Below are 15,965 nucleotides of genomic sequence, written 5' to 3' on the forward strand. Positions count from 1 at the left end.
CATATAGACAAACAACCATTCACACTCACATTCATACCTATGGACAATTTGGAGTCGCTAATTAACCTAGCATGTTTTTGGAATGTGGAAGGAAACCGGAGTACCCGGAGAAAACCCACACATGCACGGGGAGAACATGCAAACTCCACACAGAGATGGCAGAGAATGGAATTGAACCCCTGGTCTCCTAGCTGTGAGGTCTGCGCGCTAACCACTCGATCGCCGTGCCGCCCCTTTCTTAATATAGTTGAAGTTTATTTATTTATTATTATTTATGTTGTTTTTTTTGTTTTGGGTTTTTGGGTTACAATGAACAACTCTGAACATATGATGTTTATTGGTAGCAAGAAAAAACATAAATTATGTACTATATATAAAGAACTTTGATGACAAAAACACAGCAGTAATGTATGGTTCCATGCACCCACAACGTATCCTCCAATTATTTGTCATATATTATGCATAGAACATAAACAACATGCAATTATTTCAACAAACAAGGACATTTCTCACGATAAAAAAAAAAGTGTAAAGAAAGCTAGTTTGGTATATCGGGAGGAGCTGATAGGATTATTCCATTCTGTTTGAGCAAGGAAGTGAGTCTATATTTCATAACAGCCGTGGAGAAACAGGAGGTGCGGAGACCCGGCACGTTGCTGTTAATAACAACTGAGAAGAAGAATGAGCTGGGAGCAGTAATGTTCTTTACGAGATTGCAACAAGAAATTAACTCCACAAGCGTGTTCATATTAGTCTTGTGTTGCCAAAAGTTACGTCGATCAGGGAGCAGCCAAAAAGTTTCACAATGGAAAAAATATTCCACACCTGACGATTTTCTCAATTGACTCAACGTATTGCAGTTATTGCATATTATTTTATAGAGGCAAATAAAAGTGAAGACATTGCAATGGGTTACATTTAAACCATTTTTACGTCTGTATGACTGAAGCCTTTCCATAAGTGTTGTCAGACTGATTTACTACAAGATTAATGATTTAGATTGAACAGACCTGTGAAACAATTAACTGACTGAGCCAAGTCGGATTATGCAAAAAAAGCTCGATGTGCAAATGCAGGTGTTACAGGTGAAGCAGTCTATTATCAAGTCTCGAAATTTTTAGAAGGTGTTTCATTATTTTCTTACATTTTCAACATTTTTCACCTTTTCCATGTGGGTGATATTTCCTGGCATTTTGCTGCTATGCCACCAAACGGAATGAAAAATCCAGCACGGAATCGTGCAGGAGATAGAAGACATATGCTAGGAGATTGAAAAAGTGGAGCGCCAACAAAAAGAAGCCTGAGATGTGACTGGAGGGCAGTGCAAGCCTATTCTCCAGAGATGTAACTTGAGGAGGGGGAAGGAAAAAATGGGGCGGGTGTTATCTAGTTGTGCCTTGGAGATCAATGTGGTCAGGGATCAAAGCCTGACAAAATGGCATGAAGGAACTAATCCCAAGCACAGTACGATGCAGAAAGAATCATAGTAGAGAAAAGTTTCAAGCCAAGTTTCATGGAAAAAACAGACACTCATATATGAGAGATTTACATTTTCCCATAAAGCTAATCAATTACCAGGACGAGATGATCCACGAGATGAGATTTTAACATTAATTTCCTGAAAAGTACTATTAAAAATATGACTGCACAGCCTATACCAGCTGTCTTGGGGCGAGAGAAGCGGGGTACACCCTGGACTGGTGGCCAGCCAATCACAGAGCACATATAGACAAACAACCATTCACACTCACATTCATACCTATGGACAATTTGGAGTCGCCAATTAACCTAGCATGTTTTTGGAATGTGGGAGGAAACCGGAGTACCCGGAGAAAACCCACGCATGCACGGGGAGAACATGCAAACTCCACACAGAGATGGTGGAATCAAACTTCGGTCTCCTAGCTGTGTGTACGCTATGTGCCCTGTGATTGGCTGGCGACCAGTCCAGGATGTACCCTGCCTCTTGCCCGAAGAGAGTAAGCTTATCGCTTATCGCTTATTCATTGATTTTCTACCGCTTATCCTCATGAATGAGTCCCGATGCCATAGTTGCCATAGTCTTGATTGGCTTCTGGCTTTTCTCCAAACGAGGAATCTCATGGTGTTTTATTCTCGACGAGATCTTGCGACACCCCTAATAACATCAATGAAAAAACAGTACGTAAGACTTCGACCTCACCCAGGCTGAGTTGGACTGATTCAATTGGTTGAGCATGACCACGGCTGTGCAGCCATAGTCGAAGACCAGCCTCCAGAAGTCGGCCGTGGTGCCGGGCAGAGGGTGAGGGGTGACAATGAAGGCGGCTTGCTGGTGGAAGCTGTCTGCCAGAGCGGCATTGATGTAGTTGTTGCTCTCCCCTTCTGTTGTTACAAGGAAGGCCAGGGCCCGATCAGGTGGAAGAACATCCATGCTGCGATTTTTCTCTCGGTTTCTTGGCAACAGAGCGATGCTGCACTCCTCTACGTCCACGTGGGGAGTCACAGAATTCAGCGTCTACAAATGGTGAGTTTGGGAAAGAAGAAATTGTCAACAGACTGTAGGGAAGGAAAATGCACAACGATGAGCCAATTCCAGAAACAATACAAGCAGTTGATGTTTGCTAAATACAAGGATGAAGAGTCTTGAACCAGTCATGATGTGCTATACATATCACTATATTGACACTTACTATGGTACCCATTATGTCACTATCCACGTTTACATGGACCCAAATATTCCAATTCCATTCGGGTTATTTGCTCAAATGGAAAAAATCTAGCCTTTGTATACACCTCATTCCGAAAGAAAAGTGCCAATTCGAATGAATATATAATGGGATTCCCAGGGGTGGAATATTCCTTTCCCCAATCCGATTGAGGTATCTTGTACCCGCTCAAACGGAAAGTTGTCAGACTGCGTTCTTTCTTCTTCTGTTGTTTATTGGCGGTTGGCAAGCAGCTTTCGTGTGCATTAGCGCCATCTGTGGAACAGAATCTAAACCCTTCTATACGCCATTCACAAGTCCAGTTTTATTAAAAAAGAAAATACATATCTATATAAAACATGTGCCGAGCTTAATTATAAAATATTAGCAAGATTGAACTTTATCTTTTCCTGTTCCCGGGTGCGTTCTTTCAGCGAATGCTGAGATATGACGTAACACGCAGCTCCAGACGTTCTTCAGTTTTAAAAATGGAGGCGAGCAATCGGCACTGGACTGCTGCGGAAAGTTTGTTTTTGATCCAAACTAAATTTCAAGACTGGACGAAGGAAAAACTGGCAATACGGAGTTATTCCAACAAGTGAAAGAAAAACTGGAGGAAGTCGGTATCACGTGATGTTGGTGTTTACGCTTTACTGGGCATGCCCCATTGACTATTCTGGTTGATTATAGCAACGCATGTAGACACGCCATTGGAATATTCCTTTCCATGTATACCATTGCTTTCGGAAAGGTCATCCGGAAAGATTCAATTCGGAAAGTGAAAAACTCCTCATGTAAACGTGGCTATTGTACTTCGGTACGTGCTAAATTTTTTTTTTAATAAAAATAAATAAATAAAAAACAACTATATTAGGAAAGCAGGAAGTGAACAAATGTAACAGTTACTGATTGTAAAAGTACCAGATGGAGGGGTAGGATTTAATAAGCTTTGCTTCTTCCTACTCCTTTTGGACATGTGGAACTGTGAACTGATTATGTGATGTTATATTCAAATGAAATAAAACCATTACCATTACCAATAAATGTAAGCAGAATTTACCGGAAGTTGGTAAAAAAAAATGACAGCTTTTGCACTCGGCAGAAGTCATAAAAAAGGGCATTCATTAACAGACAATATGAATAATAAAACTAAGCAAGCAGTTTTCTCTGTGCTGGTAGAAAGCAGTGACCTTATTGGATGCCGGGGATGCTTTCAACAACAGACACTGTGGGGATAGGCCCACAGCATCAATGCAAGGCATGTTTGTAATTAGGGTGTTGCACTAGCTGCACATGTTCCTAATCCCAAACATACGTCCTCCATAATTCCTATGTAGAGCATAAGGATAAAAGCGCATCAAATTAAAGGAAGTGCATGAGCCTTCCCCAGTATCCCTTTGAAATGCTAAACCTAGAATGAGTGCGGCTGGTGGTCTATGAAAGCGCTGCAGCAGCAGCAGGAGGAGGAGGAAGCGAGTAGGAGGCAAGAGGAGCATGTGAGAACACAGCTGGTTCTCTTCTCTCCTTATCAACATCTAATAAAAATGTGCAGCGGCCGCCCTGCTACCAACCAGAGGATTTTAATACAGTCAAACAGTGAAGTGGCACTATCATCCTCCTGCACAAATACATAGCACACGTCTGATGCATGCACACAAACAAGCTCATTAAACTACTTCCTGCTCTCTTTGTTCATTTCAAAAATGTCTGCGCTTTCTAGTCTTTTTATACAATAGAGCAGCTGCTCCGGTCTATCTATTGTAAACTGGAATTATTGTATATAATGAATATAAGAAAATAGCGTTGTGAAAAAGTGTCCTGATTTCTTACTTTATGCATGTTTGTCACACTTAAATGTTTCATTTGTTCAAGGGTTGCGGGGGTGCTGGAGCCTATCCCAGCTGTCTTCGGGCGAGAGGCGGGGTACACCCTGGTCTGGTGGCCAGCCAATCACAGGGCACATATAGACAAACAACCATTCACACTCACATTCATACCTATGGACAATTTGGAGTCGCCAATTAACCTAGCATGTTTTTGGAATGTGGGAGGAAACCGGAGTACCCGGAGAAAACCCACGCATGCACGGGGAGAACATGCAAACTCCACACAGAGATGGCCGAGGGTGGAATTGAACCCTCGTCTCCTACCTGTGAGGTCTTCGCGCTAACCACTCGATCACCATGCAGCCCCTTAAATGTTTCATTCATTCATTTTCTACCGCTTTTCCTCATGAGGGTCGCAGGGGGTGCTGGAGCCTATCCCAGCTGTCTTCGGGCGAGAGGCGGGGTACACCCTGGACTGGTGGCCAGCCAATCACAGGGCACATATAGACAAACAACCATTCACACTCACATTCATACCTATGGACAATTTGGAGTCGCCAATTAACCTAGCATGTTTTTGGAATGTGGGAGGAAACCGGAGTACCCGGAGAAAACCCACGCATGCACGGGGAGTACAAGCAAACTCCACACAGAGATGGCCGAGGGTGGAATTGAACTCTGGTCTCCGCTAACCATTCGATCACCATGCAGCCCTTTAAATGTTTCAGATTAACAAAAGCATCTTTAATGCACAAAATATATCAAGGTGGCTCGCCACATCTGTGCTACCTGCTAGTAATTTTTTGACATTTCATTCTAACATCATTAAAGCCGTTTACACAAAATCTAGGCAGTTGTTTTGCATTTTGTTCCCTGAGTGTGCAGAAAATGAACCGCATCCTGACCTTAATCCAGGAGTGTCAAACTCGTTTTCTTTGAGCACCACATTGCACAGTAATGGCTGCCCTCAGAGGGCCACTTGTAGCTGTCAGTATCTACGCATATAATATTATTACACAATTGCCCAAGCATTTTGATGATTAGATTTTTTTTTTTTTACTCTCAAATTGATGGCTAACTTGCTTTGAAATTAGATGAGAAATGTCAAGGTGACAAGCAACATTCAAGTAGATACTTTTAACAACAAAAAAAATGCTGGGAATAGCTTGCTGAATGTTCAGATACTAGTAACATAGAGCAGGGGTCTCAAACACGTGGCCCGCGGGCCAAATGTAGCCCGCACAAGTTTGATATGGATGCTGTATGGTATCATGTATCCAGAAAAAAAATATTACGTTTGATTAATGTTCATGTTAAAGGTTAAATAACTGTTAATAGTTATCCTCCCTATCCATGTGGAAGTGGTAAGTTTTTGGCTTTTTTAAGTTTAAAGGAAATAATTTGGAGGCTACCGTTTAGGTCGCTAGCTCTCTAGTTTGCAAGTTAGCATGTCTCAAGACCCTGCAGTTGCGCAATATGTTGTAAATAAAAAGAGTATAAATGTGACTATAGTCGTGTTTTGTCATGTCTACAGGGCTCTAATAATGCTTTGTTCATTTTAATCTGAAAAAAATAATTTGTCTACCCACCAACTATATGTGGTTGCTTAAGTTTTTATTATTTGCCGTTTTATTATTATTATTATATTTATTTATTACTGATTGATTGATTTTCTTTATTCTTGATTTGTTTAGTTATTTTTCATCTTATTTTGTGTAGAAAAATAAAAAGTAAGATATTTGAGAACAGTGGAATGTTTTATCAGAGCTTTTATTGTAGAAAATCGGAACCAAAGCAAAGTTTATTCATTTTTCTGTTTTCAATAAATGCGTTTTTTTGTTGTTTTTTTAAAAACCTGATTACCCCAAGTAAATTGAGTTTGAGACCCCTGACATAGAGCTTTAAAGAACTATCAAAATGAAAGAAAAAATATATTTGCAACAAAAAATGTGACACCTGCGCCTTAATCTGATGTACCGACTGATGTAATTATGGCGTTTCTCTACTCTCCAAATATTTATCCACTGAAATGAATACATAATTCAACAATTCACCAAAATCACCAGAAACAAAACAGACCTGAAATTCTTCACGGAGCTGGGAGGAATTACTTTGGGAATCCACTCTCAGCATCTCTCTGTAGGCAACTGAGAACTCGTTCACCAAGATGGCCGTCTCGCCACATAGACAGGCTTCCAGAATGGCATCATGAATAAAAATATACTGCTCCTGTAAGGACAGTACAACTTCAGAAACATAAATGCAACGTCATATGTCATTCTTAATCAATGTATATGTCTTAATAATGACTTTTTTATGGATGATTTGGCCAAAAAAACAAAAAAAGCTAACATACTTAGCATTGTTGGTAGTGTAACAAGCAGAATACATAAATATCTTTATGTAAACAAACATTTGCCATCGGCAAGAATTGAATTAAGGGACGGTGGCAAATGGCTACAAATATAATTAACCGCTATGTCAATATTGAATTAGCATAATAAATGTGAAATATGCAAATGACCTGCAAATGTAAACAATAGAACGTGCCTATGCAGCACATACAGACAACATGAGTTTCTAATACAATGACCTTCATATTTGTACTTTATTTAGCAATCAGAATATTATTTTGAAGAGCTGAATCTGAATAAGTTATGGTTTCATGACATATTTAAACATTCTTGGTGGTGACCTCTGTCTGGATCATGTTGATACGGCGGGAGCAGAGAGTTTTGACACAGTTGTAGATGTCCACCACGCCTTCACACTCCGCCATGTCCAACATGACATCGAGCACGATGTAGCAGCCAGTGCGACCCGCCCCCGCGCTGATGCACAAAGACAAAAACATCATTAGGGAACATTCATTCATTTTCTACCGCTTTTCCTCACGAGGGTCGCAGGGGTGCTGGAGCCTATCCCAGCTGGACAATTTGGAGTGGCCAATTAACCTAGCATGTTTTTGGAATGTGGGAGGAAACCGGAGTACACAGAGAAAACCCACGCATGCACGGGGAGTACATGCAAACTCCACACAGAGATGGCCGAGGGTGGAATTGAACCCTGGTCTCTGCTAACCACTCGATCACCATGCAGCCCCTTAAATGTTTCAGATCAACAAAAGCATCGCGAGTAGACAATTAACCTAGCATGTTTTTGGAATGTGGGAGGAAACCGGAGTACCCGGAGAAAACCCACACATGCACGGGGAGAACATGCAAACTCCACACAGAGATGGCAGAGGGTGGAATTGAACCCTGGTCTCTTAGCTGTGAGGTCTGCGCACTAACCACTAGACCACCGTGCCGCCATTAGGGAACATGAACATTTTAAAGCACAAACTCCTTTTCCATAATTCACATTCTGTTAAAGGTGATAGAATACAGGTGACAGAATGGCAAAATGTTTTGCCATTAGCGATATTTTATTTTTGCCAAAACCAAATCCTTTATACTTGTCACACTCTATGCCTATAGTATGACATGTGGCTCAGTTTTTTTGTGTTTGTCTAGACTACGGCAATTATTTTAACAAGGTGAGGCCATATAGCTGTTGCAGCCTATTGGTGTTGCAGCCAATTTGGAGAGGAAAGACACGAGACAAGGGCTGTAGCTTGGAAGATCAGTGGTGTCATTTACTAGCATGACAACTCCACTGTGTTTATGAGCACTGAGGACATGCTACTGAGGCATATATACGTATACTACTGAGTAGTAAGCACTGACGCTTATTATTGGTGAGCGCTGAGGGCATCCTCATACTCATCCTATTGGTTTCCTACTTCTTATCTGGAGGTTAAGTTTTCTTCACTTCAGGAAAAGATGTGCCGACCGGCCAAAATATCGATGTTTTCGCCTTCAGTTATTTGCTGACTGCTGTGGGTCATGTGTAATTTAAGCTTCTGTATAGTCACTATGCTCAGGCATGGGCGGTTGTGTAATAAGCCCCTTTACCTGCCCACACGCACACGCAAAACTTTAAATTATTATTATTTATTCAAAATTATTTAAATTATTTGTGCAATTTACTGTTTACGCTGTACATTGTTGTACATTTTTTATTTTTATTTTTATTTTTATTTTTATTTTTATTTTTATTTTTATTTTTATTTTTATTTTTATTTTTATTTTTATTTTTATTTTTATTTTTATTTTTATTTTTATTTTTATTTTTATTTTTATTTTTATTTTTACATGGGAGCCAGGCAACGAAATTTTCATTGGCCATTTCATCTATCTATCTACGTATCTATCTGCGTATCTATCTACGTATCTATCTACGTATCTATCTATCTATCATCATTATTATTATTTTTATTATTATTACAGTTCCCAACAAACCAGGAAGTGGCCTGCTAAAATACATAAGAACAAACCAGGGTGGAATTGAACTTGTGTCTCCCAGCTGTGCGGTCTGCGCGCTAACCAAAACTCGTCTTAAAACCCACTTTTATTCTTTGGCTTTTAACTTATTTAGTTCTTTCTTTTTATTTTAATTGGTTTTATTTTTTTTATACTTTTATTGCTTTGATTCTTGTTTTTAATATTTTAATATCTTTTTTTACTATTTTATTTCTTATTTGAGCTTTTAGTTTTGGATTAAATTCAATTTGTACTTTTTATTTATTGTATTTTATTTTTATTTTTTATTTTACTAGTCTGTGCAGCACTTTATATATTCTGTTTATAAAATGTGCTATATAAATAAAGTGGATTGGATTGTTTGTGACATTTTCAAAACAGCAGGTGGAATTTAGTCACCCTCATTTTCATATACTAATCAGACAGGCTGATATCCCAAATGTGTGATTGACTTTTGAGCTTGTCAACAGATAACAATACAACCTATACATAGCATCATTTAATAGTCTTTATGATGATAAAGGTGTTGAACATTAGATTACCTGCAGTGGACCACCACTGGGCCGGCATCGGGAGGCGTAGAGGCTTTTACTCTTCGTATAAAAGCCAACAGTCCAGTGGCGTGATAGGGCACGCCGTGCTCAGGCCAGGATGTGAAGTGGAACTGACGGACCTCATGCTTGGTTGAGTATCCTCTCTGCAGAACAGAAACAGTAAACATTAAGCGTGTTAAAACACAGCATTTTGCATCCGAGCCACACCGTCCTTCGGGCCTTTTTCCAAACGTTTCAAAACATGCTTCCATATATTTTGTGATGTTCTGCCTTTGTGATAGATGTGACAGATTTCTGGGCTTGGGGCGTTATTTTATATGGGGGTCTTAGGTCTTCCAGGACAGTTGGGCCTCAGGGCATCACATACTTGCAGCAGCTGCAGCTTTAAGAGACGTGGGGAGGAATAACTCAGGCCCTCTGAGCTCAAGGGGGAAGCTGGCTGCAGTTTTTTATCCCTCTGTACCAAAACGACAAAGTAAAGTGCTGCAAAGCAAAGATTTGTTGAAGACAGAAATCCACCCCCCCTTTAAAAAAAAAAAAAAAAAAAAAAAAGTAACAAGCTATAAAAAAAACAAGCTGTCACAGGATCCAAAAAATTCAGGCTGATTTGAATAAGCAGCAGCGTGTGCTCACTAAGAGCGAGTGTGACAGTGTGTTGATAATGCCGTGTTTGTGCCACTGTCACTCTAGAGATGCTTGGAACTCCTCCAAGTGACGATCCCCGGGAGATTGACAGACAGGGAAGAGGCCAACAGGGGGCAAACACTGAAACAGCTATGTTGGAAAGACAGGCGGCGTGTCTATGTAGCGACTGTTAAATCCTTATAGATTAACATGTGACCTTCAAGCTCATCAGCAGCCAACCCTGTCAAGTACTTAATCCCTTTTTAATATGCTATTTCTAATTTGAAGGCTTACTTTACCTGGTAAGGGAAAAAAACATGTCCAAATTGAGTTCATAATGAGTTACAGAAAGGGAAACAAGGACATGCATGCTGATACGTCTTTGCTCAGTACATTAAAGTGCAACATTGTATAACTATAATCGCTGAAAAAGAAACACAAATATTTATATTTCTTTTCCGACTCCATTTTTTTAAAAATGATTTGCATTCTGTCGCGGCCCCAATAACCCTCAAGGCTGGAGATCCTACTTAAAAATCACTGCTTTATATTTTTATACAGACTTAACCTGAGAACTGTGCTAAAAAGAAATTATTTACTTTATAAAACATACGACAAACACACAGCATCAGCATCGTATGAATATATTCAAATAAAAAAAATTCCCCACTGAGGGGACGAATAAAGGCATATCTTATTCATGTATCCAACACCCGTCTGAAGGTGTGTCAATCAAGCAGTGGATGATTCCTGTAATCATCCACCTTTTTTTTTATTAAACTTTGAACCCCGTGATTTATATAATATAATTTATGGCTAAACTGTAATCTTTCGGCATTCGCTTTACTCGAGAACTACTACTATTTGTCAAGTCAGCAAGGAAACCGCAGCTTTTTTTTTGTCATATTGGTTCATGTTTGTATATTTATTAGGTATACCTGTTGAGTTGCTGTGTGATGAGTTTAGTTTTCTTTGTTAAGATGGCACAGAGACAGACTATTGAGTAATGACCTCCTGTATTTTTGGTGAGTTTTTTCATAGGTCATGATTGGCTCAAATAAAGAGCTGTCCCATATATGTACAATTCAGTTTTTTCATCCAAATTTATACACCTGTGCGGCTGATAAAGTGGAATTTACAATAATATTAAAACAGCTAAAGGACATATAGACAGAACTAATGTGAGCCAGTTACACATCCCATTTCTGGTGTAATTTTCCAGTTTCCAAGCATTTTTACAAATAAAAGAACAAATTGTTTTGAGGAATATGATACGTACCGTATTGCAAGATTAATAAGATTAATAACAGCAAAGTGCATCCAATGATCATTAACTCACCCTCTCCAAGGCAAAAGTGCGGACCGTGTATTCAGCAAGCTTTTCTGTTTTTAGCAGAGTGATCTTAATGTCGCCGTACATCTCGCTGTCATCAGGCCAGTATTTACAGCATTTCACCTGCATAAAAAAAAATAAAATAATGCACAGTCAGACCTCATCTTATTTCATTTGAAAACTAAAAACAGTTTACTACGATGTTAATGGACCTATTATGCTAATTTTTGGCACTTTCTATTGAGTTGTGGACTCCCAAAGAGCAGCTACACACAATAACACACACAGAAAACTTTCTAGATCTTCCAGATTCTGCATTTATTTCTGCAGTATTTCCATGAACTTCCGGCTTTCCACCCAAACTGTTTATTTAATTTACTCCACCCCCAGCCCTCCTGTAGGTACGCCCACTCTGCTGTGATTGGTCACACTCCCAAGTGGTCATTATGACTTTTGGATATTTATTTATACTGTACGCATTTAGTGAGTGCAAGCAATCTGCAGCCTGTATATAAGCAAGTCCAGAATAGCTAATCAGTCAAGCTAATCAATGAATCAAAAAGTGGCTGTCAAGTTTAGTTCATGTATGCACGACTTGTTTCCAAAGGCAATGCATGCAATGTTGTTATTCAACTATGTCTGTCAATTCAGATATGATCCACATGTCTCCTCTCAAGTGGAATGCTCCAAAAGTGGAACAATTCAGAGTCGGATGCAAATCTTCTGGAAAAATATGAAAAGTCAAACACAACTCGGGAGTTCAAAGCAACATCATGTCATGTCAGACTGGAGTTCAGCAGACATCGAAAGGATTAATGTCAGTATTGTTTTACTTTTTTTTTTGGTATGCAGAAGGGTGGTGAATAACTCCACCAATACCTATTGAATCTTCAACAACTTCCTATTACATTACTTGTTTATAATGGTGATGGTAAAGGTTTTATTTCATTTGAACATGCATCAGATTACAATTGAATGCATCACATAATCAGTTCACAGTTCCACATGTCCAAAAGGAGTAGGAAGAAGCAAAGCTTATTAAATCCTACCCCTCCATCTAGTACTTTTACAATCAGTAACTGTTACATTTGCTCACTTCCTGCTTTCCTAATATAGTTTAATTTTATTTTTGTCCCGTACCGAAGTACGAGGTGATATGAGCATCCAATGACATAATGGGTACCATAGTAAGTGTCAATATAGTGATATGTATAGCACATCATGACTGGTTCAAGACTCTTCATCCTTGTATTTAGCAAACATCAACTGCTTGTATTGTTTCTTGAATTGGCTCATCGTTGTGCATTGTTTGAGGGTCTTACTCAATCCATTCCATAGTTTGATTCCACATACTGAAATGCTATGGCTTTTTAACGTAGTCCTAGCATAGAAGTGTTTCAAATGTACTTCTTCCCTGAGATCATATTTCTCCTCTCTTGTAGAGAAGCATTGGATGACATTTTTAGCTAATTTTTAGCCTTATGCATTAATTTAGCTGTTTGAAGATTAAATATATCAGAAAGTTTAAATATTTGTGATTTTAGAAATAAGGAGTTAGTATGTTCTCTGTAGGCGGCATTATGAATTATCCTTACTGACCTTTTTTGCATCACATTTAGCGAGTGAAGATTGCTTTTATAGTTATTAGCCCATATTTCCACACGATAAGAACCAGAGAACAATAAGGAGTGTGGAGTGATTTGTTAAATGTTTTCCAATGATAAGTAGTTTTACTTTATTTTAGTTTTATTGTGTGTGACTTGAAACACTGCCAAAATGTATAATCAAATACGTTTAATATAAACGGTGGCAGTCTGAATAATTCACTTACATTTCATGTCACAACATTTTGGGAGTGACTTAAATTTAGTTCTTCGATAACATGCTTCACTTTCCATTTTTGTCACCCCCGCAAACATTGCTTGTATTTCAGTATATAACAGACATACAATGTTTTATTAAAAAATATTGAGGCAGCAGAGTTATTGAAGTGACTCCCAATCCTGCAGACCTCGACCTGTACATTATTTCCTATGAGGAAAAACAAGTTTTGAAATTAGAACTCCACTGTGTTATGATCAGTCGATTATATACGGGTATTTAAGGTGACTCTGGATATTCAATGTTGCTTTCACTATAGCATACAACACATTGAGGATGTGGTTAGCACACAGGTCTCACAGCTTGGAGACCCGAGTTCAATTCCACCCTCGGCCATCTTTATGTGGAGTTTGCATGTTCTCCCCGTGCATGCGTGGGGACTCTGGTTTCCTTCCACATTCCAAAAACATGCTAGGTTAATTGGCAACTCCAAATTGATTGACCCTTTGATTGGCTGGCTACCAGTCCAGGGTGTACCCGAAGACAGCTGGGATAAGCTCCAGCACCCCCGCCACTCTTGTGAGGATAAGCCGAAATTGAATGAATGTATCCCGCCAGTGCAACACGGGTCACAGGTGTATTTGGAAAATGGTCGCAGTGTTTTTGGTACCCTTCTGTGTGTATTTAATCCTGAGAGGAGAAATGAGAAGTATCAGTAATCATAAAAAGTCTAATGTAGGTTCTATTTTGTTGAAGAATGTCATTTGTTTTGTTGCCGTGAAGAACCAAATAGCATATGAAGCCAGGGTTGTGATTATTACTACTTTGGAAAGACCTGGGCCACTTATGGTAGCATACACCAAACAAATGACAGAATGCGTTTTGAAGAATATCTGTGATGTTTTTGCACAGTTCACGGACCATACAATCATTATAACTATTATGCAAATATCTGTAACAAAACACTGCATTTCTTTGATGTTCTCTTGTGAAAATACAGGATCAGCCACATAAGCATTCATTAAAAAGGAATAATGCACTTAAAACCTTGTATAAACCTGCATACCAACATCTTTTAAAATGCTGTAGAATATGTGTGGCATTGTGTTTCTTCAACTGGAATAACTAAGCAGTTATTGTACCTCCAGGATAGCCGGGCTATAGCTGACGTTGCATGACTCAAACATATACAGTACATGGAATCCATCTTCCCATAAAATAACCTTTCATACTACAATGTACATTGATGAATGTTAATTGTCAACAAATAAACATATTTGTTATGGAAACTAAATATATACCATAATAGCCCGCAATAAGTGAAATCTGCAAAGTAACCATCTTGTTTACAATTCATATGTATGTTTTAACATTAACATTTTCTCCCATTTCTATCTTGTTTAAACACTCCAAAAAGTTAAAACCTTTGTTTCAATTTGAATGATGAACCTACAAGGTTGGCCACAAAAAATGATTAAGTGTCTCACGCGTATTTCACTCCTCTGACTATGCCTCTTTGGCGTCCTGGCACTGTTCCGCTGTAGTAGCGTTTTTGTATCCTTGTCAAAACATATCGCTCCTGTCGTCGTATTATCCCATATTTGTCATCGTAATTCCCTCCTACTTCCTTCCTTCTTCCATAATGGTGTCTAATGGTGACTTCCTATTGCCATTTTTGGGTACGACCGCAGGTGCCTTTGGAGTGCAAAATGTTTTGTTGACATTGTACCTGATGTCGGGGATGAAACTTGAAAACAAACAGTGCTAGCGATCGAACATTTATCTCAATCTGGCCAGCCGAACACATTCTATTCTGCACAGAAAGACATGCAGAAGATTGACTGACAGTGGTCTACAGTCCCTGAGCCAATCAGGACGCAGATGCAACACGTGCTTTCTCCTTTAATCCATCAAGACGCAGAAGACTAAAAATAGCACTAAACAAAATTCAGCGAAACAGTGAGTGAGTCTGTAGTGAGGGAACACTGTAATTTATTTAGTTTGTACAATTGAGATAAAAAAGGGATGTAGGATGTAGACCTGCCAACCTCAAATACATTTTATAGTACTTACATAGTACTTACAGCTCCTCCCGTCAGAGGAGACGTTTGTTATTGTGTGTCAATGCTAAAAATATAAAGACTTTGTATTATTAATATCAATATTTCAGCTTTTTTTCAATATAATATGCATTTTACTATGTTTCTATTTTTTTTGTTTAATTTTATTTCTATGAATGTGAGTGTGAATGGTTGTTTGTCTAGATGTGCCCTGTGATTGGTGACGCTTCTGAGGATAAGCGAGAGAAAATGAATGAATTTTATTTCTATAATTTGCCACTGGCCGCAAATAACCCCTGGACCTCTCAGATACCCCTGCTTTTACAGTCAATTTTATTGCAAATGTTGAACAAAAGAAGGCGTTAACAGAGGTGGGCTGAATGAGTCCTACCCACAGGAAATGTGTTCTACAAGCCGACCGATTACAGCCTTTAAGGTCCGTGGGGTACATTTTTTGCACGTCATGCTGTGCAAAAGGGTTCGTATGTATTTTGTTTTATGAGTGCAGGCTCGTTTTATTTTGAAATCCATACGGTTTAAGTACAGCACAGTGAAAAAGTTTTAGACCAACAGTAAAAGTATTATTTTCGCAAAGCTTAAATTTCACTATGTCTGCTGCATATGACAAATAAAGTCGATTGACCCTTAATAATACAAGAACAAATGAGTTTAGCATAATTAGTAGGACATTCCCTT

The 15,965-nt window shown here is 38.9% G+C and overlaps 1 protein-coding gene across 5 annotated transcripts in view; it reads right to left on the reverse strand.

Moving 5' to 3' along the window:
* The window catches only part of LOC131136968 (receptor-type tyrosine-protein phosphatase U), a 302,752-nt gene that overhangs the window by 11,734 nt on the left and 275,053 nt on the right, over positions 1 to 15,965 (reverse strand). For all 5 annotated transcript variants that reach the window (XM_078798065.1, XM_058084359.2, XM_058084358.2 and 2 more), the window contains 5 exons: positions 11,395 to 11,511; positions 9,420 to 9,574; positions 7,209 to 7,344; positions 6,593 to 6,742; positions 2,183 to 2,497 (listed from right to left, as the gene is read on the reverse strand). In XM_078798065.1, coding sequence (XP_078654191.1) covers positions 2,183 to 2,497; positions 6,593 to 6,742; positions 7,209 to 7,344; positions 9,420 to 9,574; positions 11,395 to 11,511 — 873 coding nt within the window. The remainder of the gene's footprint in view (positions 1 to 2,182; positions 2,498 to 6,592; positions 6,743 to 7,208; positions 7,345 to 9,419; positions 9,575 to 11,394; positions 11,512 to 15,965) is intronic.

This window comes from Doryrhamphus excisus, linkage group LG17, assembly GCF_037039965.1.
Source record: "Doryrhamphus excisus strain RoL-2023G ecotype Guam linkage group LG17, RoL_Dexc_Guam_v1.1, whole genome shotgun sequence".
NCBI classification, from domain to species: Eukaryota; Metazoa; Chordata; class Actinopteri; order Syngnathiformes; family Syngnathidae; genus Doryrhamphus; species Doryrhamphus excisus.